This window comes from Haemaphysalis longicornis, unplaced genomic scaffold (assembly GCF_048455015.1).
Source record: "Haemaphysalis longicornis isolate Haplotype H1 unplaced genomic scaffold, Haemaphysalis longicornis Haplotype H1 scaffold_1, whole genome shotgun sequence".
NCBI lineage: Eukaryota > Metazoa > Arthropoda > Arachnida > Ixodida > Ixodidae > Haemaphysalis > Haemaphysalis longicornis.
The window spans coordinates 160,884,474-160,909,043 of NW_027526203.1; the positions used below are offsets into that span (position 1 = coordinate 160,884,474).

A 24,570-nucleotide genomic window follows, 5' to 3' on the forward strand; every position below is an offset into this window, starting at 1 on the left:
CTACTTATCGCAACAAAAAAAACACGATGCAAAATTTTTGTGTCAGTGCCCCTTTAAGGGACAAGGAGAGAGCGGAGTGGGTCAAAGAACGAACGCGTGTTAAGGACATATTAGTAGAAATTAAGAAGAAGAAATGTACGTGGGCAGGGCATGTAATGAGAAGAGAAGATAACCGTTGGTCATTAAAGGAGCCATGAAGAGAAAATGCAAGTTGGTTTTATTCGAAAGATTTCGTGTTTTATAGTGCCCCCAGCGCTTGTCCGGATACAAACGGTGCTTTATTCACTGAGAAATTAAACAATTTAGGTTAAAATTTTGATTTTCCCGCTCAATCGTGCGTTTTCGTGGTCCCAAGTGACATCACGGGAATCGACCGCTCTGCAGCCTAGAGTACCTTCATTCACGCATCCGCCGTACAGGGTAGAGACACGTAACGCTGGCGCCGCCATGTTCGGTTGCTCGCTCGCCGCCGAAGCAAGTCATTGTGTCCAAACCGCGCTAAAATTATCGCCGCAACGCGGTTTACTGAAGAAGTTTGAATCATATTGTCTGTTTCGCGTTGCTAGGTCTCGTGGGAAACGAAAAGAATAACGCGTTGAGCCCGTTGGCCCAATTGCGGCGGCACGGGACCGTTCAAAGGTTGTCTCCACCCTGTAGCGGTGTTGGTTTGTTCCCGCGTTTCTTTACGTTCCGTAACCTAGATGGCGCCACCATACCGTGGCAAGCGTTTGGTTTGTTTTTGCCCGCATTTAAACCTGGCTTGTTTTTGTTCTGGGAGAAAATATTCGTTCCCTGAAACAGTGCTCGCTCGACAAATGGGGTCACGTAAGACACCGTTGCTTGCGTCAATCGGCCAGTGTTGTCTGAGACAACCCCAAGCCCCATAGTGCTGTGCAGCTAAACCAAAGCATGCTGTGCGCAGTACGAACAGCAGAACGCACCAGTACTTCTATGTTTACATGTGCTTTCGTAACTTCCACTGTTTGTCCCATCATTCCTATTGCTTTGTAAAGAATGTGCCCTAAATTTAAGCGCAAATCGCTCGTTCGTCTAGTTTGTAAGCTCTACCTAAGTTGCGTCTGCTTCTGCCAGCCTCCGCCAATCGCAGAGCTTAGCCCATGTGACATCACAGGTTCTGTTGCGGGAAATGAGCTGGTGGGTCGCATGACCATTCCCGTTTTTCCTAATTATGTAGCTTATTTGAGCGAAGTTTACGTTAAAAGTGGTGTCAGTATGATTCTAACGAGACAATCTTTTGAATGAACCAAACTTGTGTTTTCTCTTCATGGCTCCTTTAAGGGTAACAGAGTAGATCCCTAGAGAAGGTAAGCGTGGCAGGGGGTGGCAGAATATTAGATGGGCAGATGAGATCAAGAAGTTTGCGGGGATAAATTGGTCGCAGTTAGCACAGGACCGGGGTAATTGGAGATGAATGGGAGAGGCCTTTGCCCTGCAGTGGGATGATGATGATGATGATGATGATGATGACGATGATGATCGGATGTCCTTCGCATCAAACAAGTTGATCGCTTCTCATTTTTTTTCTTTCAGTTAAGTTGCTTGGTACAGTCTTACATCATATGTATAGTTGTTTTGAAAACCCTTGAATGAATATAAAATATTCATTATGCAATTATCTATTAACTTCAATGCGAGGTGTCAATGTTACTCTCGAAACAACATAGCAGCGCAATGCGTGCATAAAGAAACACATTATATACCATTGTCACCCGCTTCCTTAAATTAGGGTGCACTGTCAGAAGATATGGGGAGTCGACTCATGAGAGCCAACAAGCTCCACCGAATCCACAGGGCACAGGTGACAAAGGGGGTGGCCGTTTGATGTGCGGCTTTCGCCGACCAGAGCAGCAAGAATGAGCAAGAGCCTTGAACAAAAAACAGCACAAAGACTTATATTTAGACAGGCAGGTTACAAACACAAGCACGAGGTAACGGATCGATAATGACAGACAACCTAGATGGAATTCAAATACAAGAAACAGTCCAATTAGACAAAATGATACAAACAGGAGCGTTAACAAATGAACATTACGAATCGGAGCAGTTAACTAAAAAGAAACGAACAGTTCGATGCATATGAGAGACAGAGTCCCAGCATATTCACCGACCGGGCCGGATGATGCACCGCTGTCGGAGGCGATTCGGCTACCTGGGAAGCGTGGCTTCGCTGTAGGCCAGGCCGTCCGAGACGATCACGGTGATTCGAGGCCCGGGAGTACTTTGGAGTCCTCCAGGGCGCGGGTCGCCGATGGTGTGATGTACAAACTGGCAGGTGCCGTTGTCAATCACGACGTCCAAACGTAGCTGGTTTGCTTAGGCGCGGCTTCTCTTTTTATAACCGTGCCGGCGCGGAGAGAGAGAGCACAACACACAACGCGCCCGCCACGGTCAGCGAATAACTTCACTCTTCTCCCTTCTAGAATCATCGACGCTCTTTAGAACTGGCAAGGCCACGCGCACCTCCTCGAAAGTACTGGAAGCTTCGACGAAACCGGAGCGGCGGAGGTTTTATTTTTGTTATTTTTCTCGCCGGCGAGCCGGCGAGTGATCGTGTTACCGTCTCTTCGTTCGAGAAAGCTCCATATTGTCTAGGGGCGAATGGAACCGAACTGAATGAATCGAACGACTGCAAGAAGAATTAGGCGCTGTACAATGAAATGGAAAATTTATAAGGTACTTTTAGACGTCGTACGCTCGAGTTTGTGACAACCATTCATGTTTTTGCCACTTAAAAAATGTCCGGCTATTTTGTGCGCAACTATACGCCTCAAGCGCTGCCTGTAGGGGCGCCACTGAAATCCCCCTAGCGGCCCGTTTCGAAAGCAGCCGCGGGAGTCTCCGTCTCGCTCACTGTTGCCGATGCTTTTGCGGCACGTTCACGACTGAGATTTATCGTTTGCGGGCGTTTGAAACCCATGTTTATGTGGCGCAGTCACTCTGTTCGCAAATGGGGTGTGTTTACGAGAGTGTAAATGTTTCTGACGCGATCTTTGTGTGGTACATTCGGCCTGCATAAGCGCCAGGTTTGTTTCACAGGCCAGCATCGCGGAACCAGCGTATGGATGGGGCAGTTTGTAGTTACACTGCCCTGAAATTTACTAACAATGTCTCCGTAACCAGCGTTTCCTCAGATGTTCATGCTACGGCTATACACTGCGGTGTAAATCGGTTTTGTGCGCTTACTTAACCTAGCGGAGCCCTCATATCTGACAGCACGCCAATTACGTTTGCCAATATCATACCTCATATATCGATCATATATATTATATAGCTAGGTTGAAGTTTCTTTTTATGCTAAAAAACAATTCCCTAAACTTAGACACTAGTCCGTATTTAAAACCTAGGAACACTCGCACCGTCAGGGGTAGCCATGCGGGCCAGTTTCTCGCAATTAATGCCAGGGTAGACAGTTTTAAATATTCGTTCCTACCGAGAACAATAGAATACTGGAATGCACATCCACAGGCTGCAATTTCCGCAGTCACGGTTAATCAGTTTGAGTCGTCCCTGTTTCGCCATTACTCACTTATAAGTGATTGATAGCTGCTGTAACGTTTTATTCGTGTGTTTTGCAGTTCCGTGTGCTTCTGTCTTGCGCACGCGCTGTACACATGTTTCTTGGTGTAGTTCCTGCTCATTCCATTGCAGATCACTTGTTGCGCCGCTTGTATGCGGGGATGTTGCTTAGCCGATGAGACCCCGTTGTTGAACACGTGTTGCTTGTCTTCATTGCCGCTATAGCTTGCCACTGCGTGCAAATGGTATCTGTGCTCAAATTTGGTCTTGGTTTTGTGTATGAAAATGCGTCTTTGTATCGGGCTGAGAAGCTTTGTTAGTGTTATTTGTTTTGTTGTCTACCACCCTGTAACGGCCCCACTGGGGCTAACAGTATCATTAAATAAATAAAAAAATAAAAATATCACCACCATTTATTAGCCAGTGTTGCTTAATTGCGCGAACATTCAACGAAAGTACGATGGATAATACAGAATTATTCTCGGGAATCAGCGCTCGACAAACGGTCGTCTTGTCGTGAGGTGAGCGCCCGTAAACATTCATCTGCGACATACTCGGTGGTGGGCATTAAAATCACCGACGATGATGTGTGGACTGGAACAAGTGTGCACCACAGAGCTCAGGTACGTGAAGTCAACGTCCGCGCGTGGAGGTATGTAAGCCCCCATGACCGAAATGACTCGACGCTTGTGCGTTAACGTCACGCAAATATATTCATTTGAAGCATGAGCAGAAAGCGCATGTCTGACGTAAGGTATGTCCTTTCGTACGCATAATAATACCTTGCTGGGTATTCCTTCCTTCTGTGACAACAGGAGAACGTAACCGGAGAGACGAAACGGGGCAGATATGTTTGGCTCACATATAACCACAACTGGGAACTTGTACTTAAACATGCGCTGCCGAAAATCTGACATCCGCCCTCGCAGTCCTCTTGCGTTCCATTGCATCACGAAAGAATTGTGAAGTCTCTCTTCCAGTAAAGTTATGCCGGTTTGTTGCGCCATAATAAATCACTGGAGTGCCTCAATGAGCGGCTCCAACGCATCTAGAACCTGCACCACAATTTTCGCAGATTGACTTTTCAGACCAGCGATGATCGAGTTTTCGCATAGTGTTTAGCAGCTGTTTTTAAGCAACGTGCTCCACAATGCGATTATGGATGCTCTAGAGATTGTGGGTGTAGGCGGCCGACTCTATGAGTGGATTTCCAGTTACCTTACTGGTCGCACAATCTTCATGTCCACGTCTGCCGGTGACACAGGACGCCACGAGGTTAATCGCGGTGTTCCACAAGGAGGAGTACTGAGCACCACCCTCATTAATATTTCCCTAATTGTTAGTGGACAAAATGCCTGAAGTCATCAGAGTCACTATGTACGCTGGCGATATCTGCATCTGGACTTCTGGTGTAACTCAACCGCAGCTGCGAGCCCGTTTACAGCGAGTGGCAACAACGACGTCTCGGTACTTGTGCCGTCAAGGTCTGAGTTTAGCGCCAGAAAAATGCGCCGTTCTTGCATTCACCAGAAAGTCGATGCTCCGGTATCCTATCATTATTTAGGGGACACTGATACCTTACGTCACGCACCACAGATTTTTGGGAGTAACTGTAGACCGCGGTCTGTCGTGGACGAAACACATCGCCTCGTTGAAGACTAAACTTGCAAGCCTTGTACATGTTCTTCGCTTCGTGGCGGGGATGAGATGGGGTCCATCTGAGAGCGCTCTTCTCCAGTTGTACCGGAGCCTGTTTTCGGGGCATCTTCGTTACAGCCTGCCAGCCATTTCAAACCTGCGAACTTCTTCCCGGCGCACATTGGAGGGTTTGCAAGCACAAGCCCTCAGAATATGCTTGAGACTACCACGATGTACCTCTACTGTGGGCACAATTGCCGAGGCACGTGTTTTTCCAATGGATGCACTTGTTTTGGGCGAACCTCTTCGAGTATACCTTAGATGTTTCACAAGGCATGAATACCATCCATTATCGGCTCTTCCTACTACGTGTTCGAGAAGTAGTTTTACGGCAGCCATTTTGCAACACCAACACAGGAGCCCGATTCCCATCAGGTTTCGCCATAATGGTGGTTTCCCAGAATCCTCAGTGGGTACTATCAAAACCATCAATTCACCTTTCCATCCCGGGAATTGGGAAGAAGTCCTCTTTGCCATCAATAGCCCTCAAACAGTTGACTCTAGCGTTCTTGCTAGACAAGTGCGCCGGAACTGTACATGTATATACTGATGGCTCTGTGACTGCATCCCGGTCTACCGCGGCTGTGGTAATTCCAAGCCTATGCGTTACCCGAGGATTCACACTAGACCACAAGACAACTTCTACTGCCACTGAGTTGATTGCCATACGGGAGGCGATTCGTTTAGTCTCCCATGAATCACCTCAAGCGTGGACCCTGTTTTGTGATTCCAAGCCAGCACTCCAGGTCCTCAATGGAGTTATGAGGCAAGGACCTTATTATGCCCTTGCTGCGGAAGTACTCGAATTATGCTCATTGGCACTGCAACAAGGACATGGCCTCACCATTCAGTGGGTACCAGGCCATTTCGGGCTAGCTAGTAACGACTGGGCTGACCAGGAGGCAAAGAAGGTTTCTGCAAATGCAGATGCTGTACGTCTGCCCTTCGCAAGGACGGACACGACCGCCCTTCTGTCTACCATTCTCCGCCACACCTCGGCGAGTCACTGGTTCCACCCTGACAATCGTCATAGAAGACTACACCGCCTGGACCCCGACTGCACGTTTCGGTTACCTCCTGGTATTCAGCGAAACTACGCCACGCTGTTTCACCGACTACGGCTTGGCGTAGCCTTTACCCGCCGCTACAAGCGCCTCATTGGCTTTACGAGTGACCCCGACTGTGAGACATGCCATGCACCAGATACTATTTCGCATGTTCTCTGCCACTGTCCACGCTATGCGCATCCTCGAGAACAATTAGCGAGAATATTGTACCGGTCGGACTGTCGTGTGGTGTCGGAGGAAGTGCTGCTGGGACCTTGGCCAGACGCGAAGCTTTCCCACAAGGCATTTAAAGCTGGGCTGACATTTCTGCGCAGCAGCGGCCTCTCAGAGATATTGTAGTTGAGGCCCATCCGGCTTAACTTTAACGCATGCGCAGTATCGGTATAGGTTGTGGGAACCCAGAGTCCTGGCGCGTTCCCCATTCCTCGCCGCCCGCCGCCGATGCGAGGGGAGAAGGCTCCTTCTCTCTCCTCGGCGGAGCGGCGCTCCCGTCGCGGCGGCGGTGGCGTGGCCGTCGCTCGTCACGTGACCGGCTCTTCGGGGCCCCGGGGGGCCGGTCTCGGTGACAAGCATATCGGGCCAGCAGGCGCCGCACCCTGATTGGTCAAGTCTAAGCACGCTGATTGGTTGGTTTACAAGCGGATGTGACGTCATTTTTAAAAATGTTTTTTTTTTTTTTCTCGCCAGGGCAGTCATTTGGCAGCGTGAGTTCAGAGGACGGTTCTCTGTACCGTGGTTCATCGTTAGTGCAACGCCAGGCAGCCAGGTTCGAGTGATGTCGTTACGCGGAGTTCTAGTTGGCGACAGCCAACTCAAATTCATGTGCAGGTTGAGGCTGCGCTTGTTGCCGTTTGTGGAAACCTGCACATTTAGCTTCGGTGGCCACAACACTCCCCGGCTGTCCGAAGCGGTGTCGCGCTTGCGTTGCCGGCCGGCAGATTTCGCCGTTCTCTATGTTGGGGGGAACGACCTAGATCGGACCGGCGCAGATCCGCAGCGGATATGTGACAGCATCAAGGTGTGTACAGAGGAAACACTCGCACTATTTTGTTTGTCTGTGAAGGCGGGATGGACATTAAATGTCGCCCTATTTGTGTTGTAGGCCCTGGTGACCCAGCTGCAGCGCGAGGTGGCCCCTGCCGTGTACGTCTTCACGGTGCTGCCTCGTTGCTTCCAGTCGGCAAGCGCGAGTTCCACTCGTCGCTTGCTGAACAGGAAGCTAACGGCCACCCTGAAGCGTATGCGGGACGTCTACATACTGAACGCTGAGGTAACAATGGACGAGCTCGTATAGGCCTACGTGTATTGTTTTGTTCTCTAGTGGCTACGTATAACTATATTTCTAACGCTGTCTTAAAAAATTAGAAATTGTACACAACTTTAGCCAGTTTTGCGTGGAAGTATGTGTATAGAAGGTACCATTCTGTTGTAAAAACATGTTGACCGACCACGTGCTTCGCCTGCGACGTCGCTGTGTTCTCGAAATGCATGTTATCAAACTTGCCGTACCCCCTAGCGTTTGCACTGAAATACGTTTATAGAGTCGGAATTAGGAGCTAAAGTCCCACTTTGTATGAAACTTTCGAGAAGTCCGCCTTACAAAATTAGTAATGGCAGAGTGCCACCAAATGTTTGCTACATGGTTTAATACCCCGGCTACATTAGGATCCGAATGTCATTCAGCATCCGCCGTGCTACACTACAATTTCGATGGTATTTGAAAGATTTCACAATTGATCGCCGTGCTGTAGTGGCACTGTTGTCGCCCCGTTCCGTTTTCGTACAATAAATAATACAACGATCAAATTTAGGAGCAGTCTAAGGCAGTAAAATGATGTCAGATTAGAAGAGGCACCAGTTTTTACTCTAATGTGGCGGCTGTCTTGCGTGTTTTTTTTTTTTTTTTGCGACTGACCCACTGGTTTTGAGAGTATTAAAATTAAATATGTCTGTTTCATATTTTAAGTAAATCAGCAGTGAACAAAGTTCCTCAAACAAAAATATTTTGTTTGTTTTACGTACGGAAGTATTATATTTTTTATTGCCAATCAAAGACGCTGCGTTCAAGACTGCTAGAAATGGCATTTGAAATCCCAAATTTTTCTTTTGGTGCTTATTTGGCTCGAATATCATTTCAGCTGAATGTCATTTCAACACATAGTGTAGCAGGGGCATAAAAAGAACTTATTTATGGCAGAGGCACACTAAATGTTTGCATACATGGTTTAAAAAGAACTTAGTAGTGAACCGATGCCTGCTTCGCATTTCTTCGCGAGTCCTGTTGTTACCAAACATTAAATATCTGTACTGTGAACTGTGCTTGCATTTGCCCTGACAGTCTGCTTGCTTTGTTGTTGAATTTGTGCGCAGCACCGTTTCCTGAACGCGACCAAACAGCCGAAGCGGTCCCTGTTTGCTGCGGATGGATACCACGTGTCGAGGGATCGTGGCATCGACGAGATGTCCGCGATCCTTGTGAAGGCGCTGGCCAGGCGGTACGGGCGGGGCATTCTCTCGCCAGACCGAGCTGCACCTGGTGCCAAGTACACCTTCTCCCGCTGTGTCCGCTGTGGAGCCAAGGGCCACGAGAGGAATGACTGCCTGCAGTACTGCTCGCCATCCTGAGGTGCAACAAGGCACCACCGAAGACCATCGGCTTGCTAAAACGGCCCTTTTCAGGGCCACATATTCGCCTGCCATGCGGGATTCGCTGCAGCCAACCCTTCTCACCCCGTAACCTGCTCTCTCTAGTTGTATGGTCAGCATAAAACCCTACTTGGTGAATAGGTGGTGGAGAAAACTACTTGCACATTCATTGCAGTACAGGCAGCCATGATTTGTGCTTGCCCTAGGCCGAGAGGTGCACTTTCTTTTTATATGCTCTTAATTTCGAAATTCTCGACTTGCATGTACACCTTCTCCCAAACACGAATCAGAAATGGTTTGTTCCACCCAGTTGATGAAGCCTCAGTGCCACCCGCCGCGGTGGCTCAGTGGCTAAGGCGTGGCGCTGCTGAGCACAAAGTCACGGGTTCGATTCCCGGACGTGGCAGCCACTTTTCTGATGGAGGCGAAAAGCAAGAACGCCCGTGTTTGCAAGATTTTGGCGCACGATAAAGATCCCCAGGTGGTCAAAATTAATCCGGAGCCCTCCACTACGGCGCACCTCATTGCCTGCGTTGTATCGGCGCGTTAAACCCTACAATCAATCAAGCCTCAGCGTGTCCTCTGCCCTAGGGAAATTTGCTGCTAATAGCCATGCCACATTTTCTTTCGGCAACCACTGATTTTCACAGAAGATGCCAGACTTGCTTCCATTTACTCAATGTTGCATGGCTGTGTCTGCTTAACACATCATTTCTGCTATATATACTCTTAAGCATCAGCTAACCTGAACCAAAGTAATTATGGCTAGCAATTTTGCAAGGAGTCCTCTAAAATCAGGATTCAAGAATAGCAGTGCATATCTTCATACGAGACAGGCACACTTCATTGCACGACATCCTCATTATTAGCTTTAAAATAGCACTCTACTTGCTGCTGTTCTGCATCAGAGCTTTAGGGCAGTTTACATTGGCATGTTGTAACTTTACAGTGCATCTCGGAAAGCTCACGCATTCTGCAATTAAATGTAGCTGCTGCGTGTTTTTGACCCCCGTCATAATTCTAGGCTTTGCTGCTGCTTTGGCACAAATACTTCGTTGGGCAATTTTATTCATGCTTGCTGCATGAATATTGTCTGTACTGTACTCTTGCCACTGCAGAGAAAGGAATGGATTCAGATGACAGAGCATGCATTTGAAGTCTGTGGGAGGGGCCTTTGTGGTGCAGACTACAGTAGGAGGCCGATTATGCACAAATATTCGTCATCGTGACTCAAAATGGCCATGGCAGCTAACCTGCACCAAGCCATTCTGCTAAGAGACATTATTCTGTTACCTGTTCATGTGCGCTGCATTCTACCATTTAGGATACCGCAAAGTTCGGGGGCTACTATGTAAGCTCCTTTTGCTTGAAAACAAGCGACTTGATCTCTGATGTCTTGAGGTTTGTTGCCTTTTACTGGGTTTCATGATGGTTCTCTAAACACTTACAAACCACTGCATTGCACACACCCTTGATAAGCGTCAAAGTTTCTGAATAAATAAAATTAACCATAAGGCTACCACGTTAGGACGACCCGATTGTTTCGTTGATTATTAGCGAATAAAAAAATTTTGTAACACACAAAGTGCTTATCTATCAACACACCATTAGGAACAATTGTTGAATCATTGCTTTGACAAGTGGAGTTATCTGAAGGGGATTCCTCTTGTTGAAATGTTCCCATTGTGGTGCTCAAAAATCGACACAGCTGTGAAAGACCTTGAAAACCCTCGCATTTCCATCATGAATGCCATTTTTATTGGAATACTGCAGGTGCACAACGAACCACCATGTGGAAAGTTAAGTTGCAGAAGTTCATAATCAAGCGGTACTGTTGCTAGTCTTTCAAATGAGGTGTGCTCGTGGCAGCCTCCACCATGCACTCAATAGTTCCCATTTCCCACCCTGGCCTATATAGCTGTCTGTAGCAAAGAGATGTCTCTGAAGCAAACTTTCCAGGTAAATCATGTTTATTTGGATTAGTATGAATACAGTGTAGGCCCCATTGCCAAGGTAGTGTGGCAACACTCCTATTAGAGCACATCTCAAGCAATAAGGGAAACACCAACTGCAGCCCAGGCGACACATTTCTCAACATGTCTTCAGCTCCCTCAGTGTTGCATTCACAGCTCAAAATGAAAGTTCTTGGAGCACCAGTGACTTGTCCAGTAACAGGTGCAGCAGGCAATGGGGATGGAGCATCTTCATGACAACAGGAACTTGCTGAATACAGAAAAACGAAACACATACAACATGAGTGACCATACTCTGCAGGACTGCATTTTAGGTAGTTGGACTGACAGGTAATAAATGAGTTTGTTCTCAGCTCGCAAAAAAAGCCTAGCACAAGTTTGGGGAGGGGGCGGGGGTAGTGCACATCCAACTGCAGGCAAAAGTGGTGACATTCCAAGGCACTGAAATTTTTGTAGCGCCTGTGAATGTGGTCTCCTAGCAAGCGAAAGAAAATGTACTGAGGCTGTAAGTGAGCCTTCACATCCGTCAACGGTAGCGAAACCCAAATGTCAGTCTGAGCAGGCCACGAGTTATTTTGTAGCATGCTCTGGCAGCATGACAAGCTAAGGAGGGTTGCAGCATGCAGTAACTGAGGACAGCCAGGCTGTAATTGCAGGGAATGAATAGGCAAAATACGATGGTGCCGTTGTGTCAAGATTACGGTGCACATTAAATAGCCCCAGGTTGTCTAAATTAGTCCGTAGCCCTCCACTAAGCTGTGCTTCGTGGCCCAGGTGTTGCTTGTTTTAAGATTAAACTGTAAGCAAAAGCATGCATTTTCTGTTGTACAGGAGTATCTGTCCCCACAGTTGGCCTCTTCTAGCACTGCTAGTTTAGCCGTGGTCAATTGTAGCAGCACCGAATCCCTCCCTCCCCCCCCCCCCTTGGCTATCCAAAAAGAACCCATGGCAGCATGCTACCGAAGCGCGAGTGGATGGGGCTGCAGCACCGGGTGGGCCATTGTGGGCCGTGGCCCAGGGTGGAAGTCCTCTGGAGCTTAACGGGTTCAGGCAGGGTTGGGTATGCACCATCCCGGGGAAACTGGCACTGGATAAGGCGTGCAAGAAAACATACAGGCAGTCCAGAGCAACACTTTCAGCTCCGAGACAGGCTAAGTAGACGGACGGCATGCACACACATAAGCATGATATAGAACTAGCTTTCATTGTTGCGTCACCTGTTGGTCCGCGGGTGCAAGCACCACTCCTACCAAGCAGAGGCATGGGCTTGAGTTGCTTGAAAACTGGACTGGGTGGTTCATCTAGGTTGGCCCAAGCATGTGCTTGGGCCAACCTAGATGAACCACCCAGTCCAGTTTTCAGTCCAAAGATTACCAGCGCGGGATGACATGCAATTTGAATGCAACTGTAGTGCGTACCATAATCACAACACATTTATTATTAATGATACTGCCATCTTTTACCAAACAGGAATGTGCAGGCTGAGTTTTTTAAATGAAGTATATGTTGTGCTAGTTGAAATCTGCTAATACTAACCCGCCTCCTTGGTAGGAGCCTCCCTATCCGCCACCTGGGAGACGCGCTCTCTAGCAGGCAGGCTCTGCTGAGAGAAAAATGTTCTGGCTCACTGCCAGATGCAGCATAACACTGCAGCCTCACCATGGGAAGACCCGAAGGTGTGGGGGGGAGGGGAAGAGAAGGGGGTGTAAAGAGGTGGCACATGTGAATTGACACGGTAGATGCAAAATACATTCTGCGGGCTGAATACATAGAGAAAATGCATGCATATGTACAGTATATACATATTTACCGGATATACATATTTACACTATATACAGATGCTCACTAGCAAGAAGGCACCTCTTGTGTCCATCCGAGCCCATGCAGTGGCTTACCACGCGTCAGCCTCAGCATTATTTAACACTATATACAAATACTTACCAGCAGCCCACATGGCCACGCTCGGAGGCACCTCTGGTGCTCTAACACATGTACCATCCAAGCCATGGCCACGCGGCTGCATGCCTTAAGTTAAAATACTTACCAGCAGCCCACATGACCACGCTCGGAGGCACCTCTGGTGCTCTAACACATGTACCATCCAAGCCATGGCCACGCTGCTGCATGCCTTAAGTTAGACGTAGAGACGCGGCAGCTGCTTGGGTAGGAGAACATGACCAGCAAATGACCTATTAAAAGCTGCCACCGAAACGTTGCCACTCTTGCCCTTTTGCACAAACGCCAATATCAACAGTATTCATGCCCTGATGATGTGCTTATCACATCACTTGCCAAGTCGCCATCCATAATTTGCTTCTTCAGTATTTCTTTCTGATGCTCGGTTGGCTTCGAAAGGCTACTAGATGGGGCTGCCAGCCTGCGCTTTTTTGTGGAGTAAAACCTAGGCTGCTGCATAATCTTCTTGTTCGCTGGTTCTTTTGGCAGATCTGAAACCTTGGAAACATTACGGTCCTTTTCCCACATTTCCAATCCATGGTCCAGAAGCTTGCTCATCTTGTCTTGGGTTTCTGCAGATGAAGATGCATAGCATGTTGCCAATGTTTCCAGCTTTATATTAAATGCAACGGCGCATTCTACACTGGTAGATGCCTTTGTTTTTGTTATGCTGTCAAGCACACGCTTTGCCTCATGTTCCTTGGATACACTGTCAGGCAGCTCCTGCACGTTCTCGTCATCTGTTCTTGCAGCATTACTTGCCATTAGCACAGCATGAATGTGCTTGCAGACAGTGAAGTGGATGAGGTGTTCATCACAACTGCAAGCATACATGTGCACACATACGTTGCATTCGTCACATTTGAGGGGACAGCAGACTTCTTCAGCTACTTTCGAAACAGTGTAGAAGACATCTGGGTTCACCTGGGAAGGCACGCTCCATGTTCCATCCTCATTTGGTTGTACACTGCTAGTGAACTTCTTTGCAGCTTCGTGGCTGTTCAGGATTTTGCTCATTTTCCGAGTCCTCCGACCCTTTAGAATGGCAATGGCCCTGTTCCTGATATTCCTATACGTCATTGTCATCAGAGCAGAAATTAGCCTGTCTACACGACAGTTCTTTTCGCCTTTCATCACATCGTACTTCAAAGTTCTATGCATCCTCTCGAGATGCATGTTGGTGTTCACACCATTCCGAAGTCTATAGCAATAAGGCCAGAGTTGCAGGCGACCTGGAGCTGCGTAGTACCTACTAAAGTACTGCATGAAATCTTCCAAGGCAGGCTCATTTTCTTCCAACTCTATGAAACCCTGCAGGAGGCTCTGGAACTCATCTTGATCAGTGCACGTCATGAGAACACGAACGGCTTTGTAAACAGCTGCTTGAAGCTCATTACCTGGTACAAGGCTGTGGATCTTCTCCCTCCAGTTCTTGTCCACATGCCAAGTGCAAAGAAGCCTGTGTACTGGCTGTCCCATCACAGATTTCCATGCGTCGTAATATTCTATGGCATCGTCGGACATGAAGACGTCAGATGTGATCGCTCCTGTGGCTAGCTTCAGACTTTCAAAAAAGGCCTTCAGCGTTTTCCCATTTGTTCTGTTGCTTATCAAATGAGCTACGGGTACACCTTTCTTATACTCATCTAAAACTAGAAGCGTGGTTAGCTGGAAGTCATAACTGTTAGTTCCATGAGTGGAATCAACGCACACAATGCCAGACCCATATTCGTTTAGCATCTCTTCCTGTAGCTCTGTCATTAATGCTAGAGCAAAATCTTCCTTGCTGAAAGTGTTGTCTTTCCACTGCTCTCCCTGCTGCTTATACAGCCGGACAACTGGCTCATCTTGGGCCTTCATGGCTTCCACCCACATTTTCACGCTTGTTGCATCGTCAGGATGGCACCGTTCTGGAGCAAAAAGGTTGAATTGACGACGAATGTTGTGGAGCTGTATGCGCTCTGTTGCCTGTAAAGGTGTTAAATCAGCTCCACCGATGCTTGCGCTGATCCTATCCATAACTGTGCTCACGCCCACACCTGTTTTAAGCTCTGCTGCTATTTTCGCTCTTTCAGCAGGGGTCATCATCAAGTGAGTAACATCTCTGTCGTGCCCATAGTGGTGCTTTTGATACGACACTTCAACAGAAGCTCCAGGAGTGCCGTCAGCATTTGTGGTAGCAGTTATAGAGGCTAGACAGATCTTGCCAGACTTACAGGATCCTTGACTTTTCATCAAACGCACTCCTTTGCCTCGCCTGGGTGCAGCCGTTCCTGACCTGTGGCAGCGATAGTAGGTCCGCAACTTGCCACCGGCAACGCTTGAGGCACCATGCTGTTTAACGAAGCGACAGCGCTGGCTTTCCTCCTCACCTAATCGCCATTTATCAAAGTCTGCAACAGTGAAAAAAAATGGGAAGAACAGACACATTAGAGAGCCAAAGCATGATGACAGTTTCTATCAGTGGTTAACAGAACACATCGTACTGCCTCATGACAGCCAATGCCTGCAAGCCAACTCATATCCTTTTCCTTTCCCTTTCCCACCCCTCCCCAAAAGAAAACAAGTGGGGAACAAAACCAGCATTAGGAAAACTATGTCTGGTTTACAGCCAATTAGATTTTAATGAGCAGGGGCAAGTGTCCAAAATGTAAATTTCAGAAAAACACAAATAGGCCATTAATAAAAAAAAGCACCAAAATACATGAAAATCACAACACGAAAAGGGCACAGGAGCACAACACTGCAGTTTGAAGAGGTCCTAAACCAATGCCTGCAAGCCATGCAAAGAGGTGAAGTGTTACATAATGCTTGTAGTGTCCACACATGCACGGCTGCTTTTCGAAATGGTATCAAAACACAAAAATGTCGGCCAAGGGCACTTAACTTTCTAGAGAGCAGTGACAAGGTACATTTAGCACTGCTTGCTATCTTTACCGATAAAGCCTATTCAGCACCTCTCACGTTCAGGAACATATGAAAGCTAGATCTGAAACACTGCAGCAATAATTGCACTTTAATACGGTCATGAATGTGGTGGGTGATGCACCTGACCTTACGAAGTGATGCACCTGAGGGTGAGGGTGATGCACCTGACCTTACGAAGAGGGGAAAAAAAGAACGAACACCAACGCGCATCCCCGCAGGCTTGTCAAAAGCAGGGCATGCCCTGCGGGTGTGAGTGCAAGCGTCATGCGCATTATTAGGCAGTTTTAGCATATCGTTACCGTGTTTGCGTTACCAGAATCCAGAGCTTCCATTTACCGCTGAAAACAGTGAAACACGTTTTAGCTATCCGTTTGCGTATCCCGGCCGCCGTAGCAGGTAGCGACGCCTGTTGAATTTGTCTCAAAGCAAATTGCGCATAATTTTGTTGCTAATAGCTATTCGCATTCGTTTAAGGTAACTTGAATATGTCACATTTCAGGTGAAGCATTCACACAAGCTGTAATTGTTTTGAAAATACTGTAGCCATCACCTGTACAGCTTTAAAAAGAAAACGTGTTGGTGGCGCCATCCACTTAGTAAAGTTAGAATCAAAGTAAAATAGAATTTGCCCCAGCGCTAAATATTTAGGCAAGAAATTAGTAAAATTTCTTTACTCCATTAAAAATTACTCCAGTAAAATTACTCCATAACCTACACTACGTTGCCCAGCACAATTTTGGAGGCCTAAAAGCACTTTGCGAGCTCGGAAACTTCTCGGAACTGTTTGAGGCGGGCAAGGCTTAGCACGTGTATGGATAGCCATTTTGCTCGCTCATCTGAGAAAAATGGTCGTTTGTCGCTTTCCTGAGCATTATTTAACAAGAAACACGTAATAAACAGCATCAAGTAAGATTACTTTCACAGGCTGTACCAAGCATAGGTACCAAGCATAAAGCGCCGAGCGCACTGCATTTGTTGTATTCAATACGCGACGGTACACTTTGTCTGCTCAGGAAGCTCGCTGGCGACGGTAAAGCCTGTGCCGGTAAGTTACCGTTCACGTTAACTCTCGCTCATGCGCAGTCGACTCCCGCAAACACGGTAAATGGTAACGTAAACACGGTTACGCTCTCTATTATGTCGCGTTGCCTTGATTCCAAGATTTTTTTTTTTTTTTAGCGCCGCCACGACGGTGGACCGAAACAAAGACACACCGTGCGCTGTGAGTCTTCCTTCCGTTTCGTTCCGCCGTCTTTGCGGCGCTTTTAAACTCTTGCAGTGATGTACCATCTCGCCAAAACCACGGCTCCTCGTCGTAATGTTGTTGTAATATGGTGAACGCGCGCAACTGCCACTTGCGAACGTTACCTTGTTAATACGTTAGGCCTAGAAATTTGGAACGGTCACAACATGAAACAAGCGGAGGTTGATTTTACAGTGACGAATATACGTCGGCTTACATTTCATTTGATTCAGTTTAGCTAACAGCAGGAAAGATACCGCCCTGCATTAATTGCAACGTCGCTGAGCGTGGACTTGACACTTGATAGGCCTACGTTGAGGCCTAACCAAAATTTGTAACACAGTCGCAAACAAAACAATGAAGTCATCGTTTCTATCTAACAATATAATGCCCATTCAATGAATATGAATATCTCTTCGCTCATATTTACATTTTCTTACTTCTAAACGCTGCTCACAGCTATTCAAGGTCACGTGCGATAAAAGTCCTTAAATCACTGAGCACAATACTAGATGAAGCGGATTAACATGGGCGAAATAAAAGCAAACTATCCCAAGTTTTCTTACCTTCAGCGCTGCCGAAGACCAGTTGCACAATCTCAGCGTCGAAATTGTGCATCGCTCTGTGGTGAAGGACGAGGTTGTCAAAAGTTGTAACGCTGTGACCGCATTTGTCACACTTCATGTGGCTTTTTGAGCTTGTCCCCTCTTTGTGGTGCACTTTTCTCTCGTGTTTAAGCATGTCTTTTCGTTGCGAAAACACCTTGTCGCAGTCAGAGCAGCGCCGACGATCCTCATCGGTGGGAGCAGCATTCGACGAGCCCGCCATGCCGCAGAAAAGTAAATACGCTGCAAACGTCGGAGGTCAGAGCAGCGCACCCTCAAGGCAGCACGTCCATAGAGAAAGAAATAGTGGTGCACGTCTTTCTCCCATAAAAAAAAAAAAAAACATTTTTAAAAATGACGTCACATCCGCTTGTAAACCAACCAATCAGCGTGCTTAGACTTGACCAATCAGGGTGCGGCGCCTGCTGGCCCGATATGCTAGTGTCTCGGTGCGCGGGACGGAGGAAGGGCCTCTTGGGTCCCAGCGGGCAACTAGGAGAGACGTGAGTACCGGAGATCCGGCTTCCCCACCTTCCTTTGTCTACCCCCTTGCGCCTGCCTCCTGATCCTCGCCGGACGGCTGGGTCGGGACGAGCGAGAGTCGGCTACGTTATTTGGTGGCACGCCAATAAACGAGTGTTTGGCCGTTTCGTTGTGTTTGTGTGTTCCTTGCTGCTCTCTGCCGCTACGCCTGCCGGCGGTCCGTGGCGGAGTTCAGCCGAGCTAGCCTTGCGGCCGGAACCCTGGTCCCCACAAGGTATCTTCTATACATAGCCATTTATTTATTTCTCCGCCATCTTCATCTCTCTCGTCCTCTATCCACGCTCTTTCCTCCCCTTTCCCTTCCCAGCTGGCCAGATATACTACCATCAGGCCGACCTTTCTGTGTTTTTTCATTTCAATAAAATTCCTCTCTCTCTCTCTACTCGTATATCCTCCGCGAGCAGAGCGGAGGCGGGCTTAGAATATAATCCGCGTCCGCGACTAAACGCTTCTTCGAAACATCGTCATATGTCACAGGGAGCCTGAAAGAGCACAAACTGAAATCACAGGGCCTTTTCAGATACTACACTCTTCCAACGACAGCTTTCATCGCTTTTGAACTGACTACCCCGTATACTTACAAAAATGTGTCCGCCGAACCATCAGCTGTTCGTTGAAGTCGAAAAACAAAAGGAAAGTGAACGCGAGATTTGTGTGTGTAGTTACTAAAACATTCATTGCTTGACTTCGCTCCGTATTTGTACAGCGTCCCCCTCCCCTCCTTCCGCCCATGTCTCGCGAAATAGAAGTGCATTTCGCGTCTAGTTGGTGTGGTGATTCCTACCTGGGTTACGTTTCGACGAACGCCTTTTTCATGTCAGAAGCTGCACTGAGTTTTCTCATTTCCGTTTCTTCCGGACTTTGACAGCATTTATTTTTCTGTAGTTTCATTAACTTTCCTTGATTCTAGCTATAAGGCGTGAGTGGGCCCATATTTAACGAAGCACAGCCTTGTAATATACTTAACATTTTCGCATGACTTATATCCTTATAAAAGGCACAAGTTATTGTCAGGTATTTGGTAATCACATCCCCAAAACATTTTTCTGCAACGTATATATTCGAAATGAAGCCGCATTCGTTGTCCGCGCAGCAAAACGAAACCAACTTCTCACTGTGCCAGCATAAGGTCTATACGATGCGACAGTAGAATTCACGTGTGCGTGACGTATTCGGAGGTGACAGTGGCGATATGATGCTGCCGCTGCCTACGCCCGGAAGAGCGGCGACGAAGCGCGCAGAACCACGTCCTCAGGTAGCTCTTGTTGGCGTTCGAGTGCGCCACGAAGACGCAGCTGCTTTTTAAGTGACTTAAAAGTACTCTTTGCTTATAGACGTCACCATAACAAATTTTATAGGACGGGGAAAGGCGAAAAGAAGCGAAACAGAACCAAAACACTGCACGAGCCCCTATCAGTCACGCAGCGCAAATCCCGTAAGCGCCGCGGAGAAGCGGCGGCAGCCGGCGCAATGATCGCGAAGCTCGAGGCGTATATTTCCTGACTGATCGAGACGGAGACCGCCTGAAAATTTCCAAATGCCAAGAAACCCAAGATATCGCGGTTGGTCCGAACCTATAATCCACCTTAACCGGCCCGCTAATTTCTCTAATCTAAATTAATCAACACACCAATCGCCTTAATTCATATTAGCCCCGCTACTCATTACACTAATCCACCCCGGTCTACCCGCTAATCCGCATTAATCGACTTTAATTCATGCGCCCCTTAATTTTAAGATCGAACAGATGAAAGGTGATATGGCAATGCTGTCACGTCTATTTTAAAAGCGGAGATCAGAATGCTCCAAAAAGTTTTTTCAGTTCTCATTTTCTCTGAGAGAAATGAACAAGGGGCACAATGGCACTGTACAAGGTGAAGCGTCCGTGACGTAGAGGACTGCGCGCGTTTGTGTCTCACTGCTCTTTGTATATAACTGCCTATTCGAACTAGGATAAGTGGAAGATATTGATTTATTGTTGATGGTGTCCATAAAGACCACAACTGGACAGGGATGCATTCGAATTAACAACACATTGAAAACTTTACAGCACTTTAAACAAACACCACACACAAAGGAACCATGTATGTATGTATGTTTGCGTTTATTGGCGCAAGGGTAAAGACCAAAGATCAAAGAGCACCAAAACTATGTTGCGTGGTTTTTCATAGTGAGGTTTGTGCTTAAAATATGTATGAAATGAGTATGATATATCTTAAAATATTGTATATATGGGTGTAGACGGCCCGAAGACTAAAACATGGAGATGTTCATGATGGCGGATGAATGGGACTATGGATAGAACACGACTGTAGCTTGAGCCGAAGAGCATGGTACATGAGCGGGCCCCTCGTAGGAAACATCAGGGCCTAGCCCAATGCTCGTAGGCTCTGAGGTCACGCACTGTATGAGATGAGCTTTAAAAAGTTGATTTCTGCAAGATAACTTAAAAGAGATTTGATTGTGAACATGGGTTCATCTCCTAAAAACAGTGAAGGGTGTAGTGGAATGTTGAAGGTATATATTTTTGGTAAATGCCGTTTTCTGGCCTCATTGCAGGATGTGCACTCAACACACGGAGGACGGAGAGCCGGTCCCCACACTTGTCGCAAACTGTTGGGAGTGCGCCATTCAAAAGATATGCGTGGGTAGCGTACGTGTGACCTATGCGTAGTCTGCAAATCGATACTTCAATGAATCTGTTTAGTTTTTCTGTTGCATACCTTCCTAGGTGTGGTTTTACTGAGTGGAGTTTGTTGTCAGTGTTCTGCCAGCATTTACGGATTCCCCTTCGGATCACTGGCTTCAAATCAAGGTAAGGGACCTGCGCTACGTCAACACCACTACGGAGGGCCGCCAAAGTGGCGTTCTGGTCGGCAATTTCATTGCCCAGAATGCCACTGTGTCCAGGGATCCAGCAAACAAGTATTTTTAGTTTTAGTTTATAAGCAGTCACAAGAGCTTTAAAAAGGTGATTGAGGACAACATTTTTATAGGTTGAAAGGAATCTAGTGCTGTAACCACACTTAGGGAGTCAGTGTAGATAATTGATTCTTGTATTGTGTTCTGTGTAATGTGCTCCACTGTGATTAATATACCATAAGCCTCTGCTGTAAAGATACTGGTATTTCTGTTGGTCCTTGTGCTGGCGAAATCCCGGCCATGTGCAGCACACGACACAGCGGAAGCAGACTTGGAGGCATCTGTGTAAAATGAGGTGTATGGATATGTGTGTTGTAAATGTAAAAAAAATGCTGTAAGATCAATTCACGAGGTGCACGGCGCTTATCAATGAGTTTAAAGGATGTGTCGCAACAAATCGCTGACATTTCCCAAGGCGGGACTACATCGGCGATGGAGGTCTTCATGCACTCATCAAAAGATACACCTATTTCCCCTGCAAGGCCTTTGACACGCAAGGACATAGGGGCAGGGATCGAAGGGCGTGCTTGATATAAACGGGCAGACGAGGCGTCGTTCAGAATAGAACTGCATGGGTGATTCTCCATAGACATTGTTCTGATAGTATAGAGCAGTGCTGTATAAGCACGCTGGTGCTCTAGGCACCAGTGGTCACATTCGAAATAGAGACTTTGAATCGGACTGGTTCTGAATGGTCCCGAAGCAAGGCGAAAGCCCAAATGCAGCACTGAGTCTAACATTTTTAGGGCAGTTTTAGACGCGGACCCATAAATTACGCTTCCGTAGTTCATACGTGACCTAACTAAACTGACAAATAGGCGTAGAAGGCAGTCTTTATCAGCACCATAAGACTGAGGCGACAATACTTTTAAAATGTTCATAGTGTTTAAGCATTTTTGTTTGAGTGTCTTTATGTGCAGTATGGATGTAAACTTTTGGTCAAGTATAACACCTAAAAACTTTTGTTCTTTCTTGACAGGAATTCGTTCTCCGTTCAGTGTGATGTCAGGTTCTGGATGAATTCCACGCTGTCTTGTGAATAAAACACATGTACTTTTCTGAGGATTCAGTTTAAAACCATTTTCTTCTGTCCATTTCGCAAGCCTGATTACGCCTAACTGTATCTGCCTTCCGCATATGGACAGGTTGCATGTTCTAAAGCTAATATGGAAGTCGTCAACGTACATTGAGTAGGAGATTGTGGGTGGCAACGATTTCCCAAGCGAATTCATTTTAACTACAAACAGAGGACAGCTTAACACTCCACCTTGAGGAACACCATTTTCTTGTGTGCACGTTCCAGATACCGCTGTCCCTACTCTTACTCTAAAGGTTCGGTGTGACAAATAACTTTCAATAGTGTTCAACATGTGGACACACCGAATGCCTTGAGATCAAGCAGTATGCCGTGGCGCCAAGTTGTTTCATATGCGTTTTCCAAGACAAATAAAACAGAAAGACAGTGCTGTTTGTGGATGAAAGCATCTTTGACATAAGTCTCAAAGACTACTAGCTGGTCAGTTGTGCTTCGACCTCAACGATAACCTGCCTGACAACTGTCCAGGATGCCGCTATATTCAAGAAAGTGCATTAGCCTCTTATTTACCATTTTTTCAAAAAGCTTTCCCAGGCAACTTGTCAGAGCTATTGGTCGGTAACTGGTAGGTAGTGAGGCATCTTTCCCTTCCTTTAATATGGCAACTACAATAGCTTCTCTCCAAGCTCTTGGAAAGTATCCTGCTGCCCAAATTTTATTGAATAGGCGCAGGAGTGTTTGGAGAGTTTCTGTGTGCAGATGTTGAATCAGTGTGTATGATATCCTGTCTGCTCCCGGCGCTGTAGCCTTACATGTTCCTAGGGCAACCAAAAGCTCTGTTAGAGAAAATTTAGAGTTGTATGGTTCGTCAGATGTTTTGTTATCCCTAATAGGTTTTTTCTCCATGGATGATTTATACCGCAAGAGAGTATTCGTGTAGGGAGTAGAACTTGAAACATATTGAAAGTGTTTTGCTAGTGCGTTTGCCTGGTCCTCCAGGGTGCAACCCGCACTGCTAAGGGTAGGATGTGTGTTTTCCGTCCATTAAGCTTTTTAATTCTATTCCATACTTAGCCTGTAACTGTGTACGAATTTATAGAAGTCACAAAAGAGTGCCAGCTTTCCTTTTTGGCTTGCTGGCGAATGCGCCTTCCTTGTTCCTTCGCACGTTTGAAGGAAGTGAGGTTTTGGGAAGGGGGATACCTGCGAAGGATGCCCCATGCCTTATTTTGAGCCTTCCGTGCATGCCGACACTCCTCATTCCACCACGGCTTCCTAGTGTTAGGTGTAGCACCAGACGTTTCCGGAATAGAGCACTCGGCAGCATGAAGAATATGGGCCGCAATCAGTTCACAGGCTTCATAAATGCCCAAATGGCTTATAGATGTGTATGAAAGCTGAGATAACTGTTTATATTTCAGCCGATCTGCACCAGATTCCTTAAACCTTTTATGACAGATCGAACTGTTAGGGCTTTTGTCTATGCCTTTCATGATGGCTGGGAAGTGGTCGCTCCCATAAGGATTATCGTCCACTCCCCATTCAACAGACGGAAAGAGGACAGAAGAGCCGATTGCCAAGTCTATGTGTATGTGTTGTGTGTAGTGTTGTAGTATGTCGGCTGTTTGTGATTGAGTAGACAAGCTCCGGAAGAAAATAAAAGCTTTTCTAGCAAGCGGCCTCGGGCATCTGTCCGTTGAGACCCCCAGAGTTCACTGTGAGCATTAAGGTCGCCCACTAATAAGAAGGGTTCCGGGAGCTCATCTATCAGGGACTCGAATTCTGAGCTCGATAGACGGTAATCCGGGGGAATGTATAGAGAGCAAACTGTTATTAATCTATTAAAGAGGATAGCCCGGACTGCCACAGCTTCGAGGGCAGTGGGAACCGAAGAGGTTGGGAGGGGACAGACTTTTGCAAGACAATCACTACACCACCAGAGGAGTGAGTGCAGCTGTCCCTGTCTCTCCTGAATACCGAGTATCGTTTGAGAAAGTTAGTTTGTGTAGATTTTAAGAGTGTTTCTTGTAGGCATAGGATATTTGGATGGTACTTATGAAGGATTTCGTAGATGTCATCGAGGTTTCTAATTAGTCCCCTACAGTTCCATTGGATAATGCTTTGAACTGCCATGAAAAAATAGAACAGAGATGTTGAGTGTATGTTTTGCTCGGACGGAGATTGCTATGTCCCTGAGCCCGAATCAGGACCAGTGACTCGGGGGGCTTGTGGTTTTTTTCCTGCGGCCAAGACTGCTGCGCTGTTCTTTTGACGACTGTGATGCAGGCCGAGATGGCCCGACATCTATGTCCTCATCTGAGTTTTGCGGCGTTGGCGGAATGGAGAATTTACAGCGCCCGCCCCGCAACGCGTTTGAAGGAATGGCCGAAGATTCAGCCACTACCTTTGTCGATGT

At 47.1% G+C, this 24,570-nt stretch overlaps 1 protein-coding gene across 1 annotated transcript in view; it reads left to right on the forward strand.

Annotated features, from left to right (window-relative positions):
• LOC144155476 (uncharacterized) overlaps positions 1-8,927 on the forward strand; it is a 22,368-nt gene extending 13,441 nt beyond the window's left edge. Inside the window, exons 2-3 of the mRNA XM_077686944.1 lie at positions 7,405-7,572; positions 8,673-8,927. Of these exons, the coding sequence (XP_077543070.1) occupies positions 7,405-7,572; positions 8,673-8,927 (423 nt within the window). The remainder of the gene's footprint in view (positions 1-7,404; positions 7,573-8,672) is intronic.
• Positions 8,928-24,570: the final 15,643 nt, after the last annotated feature.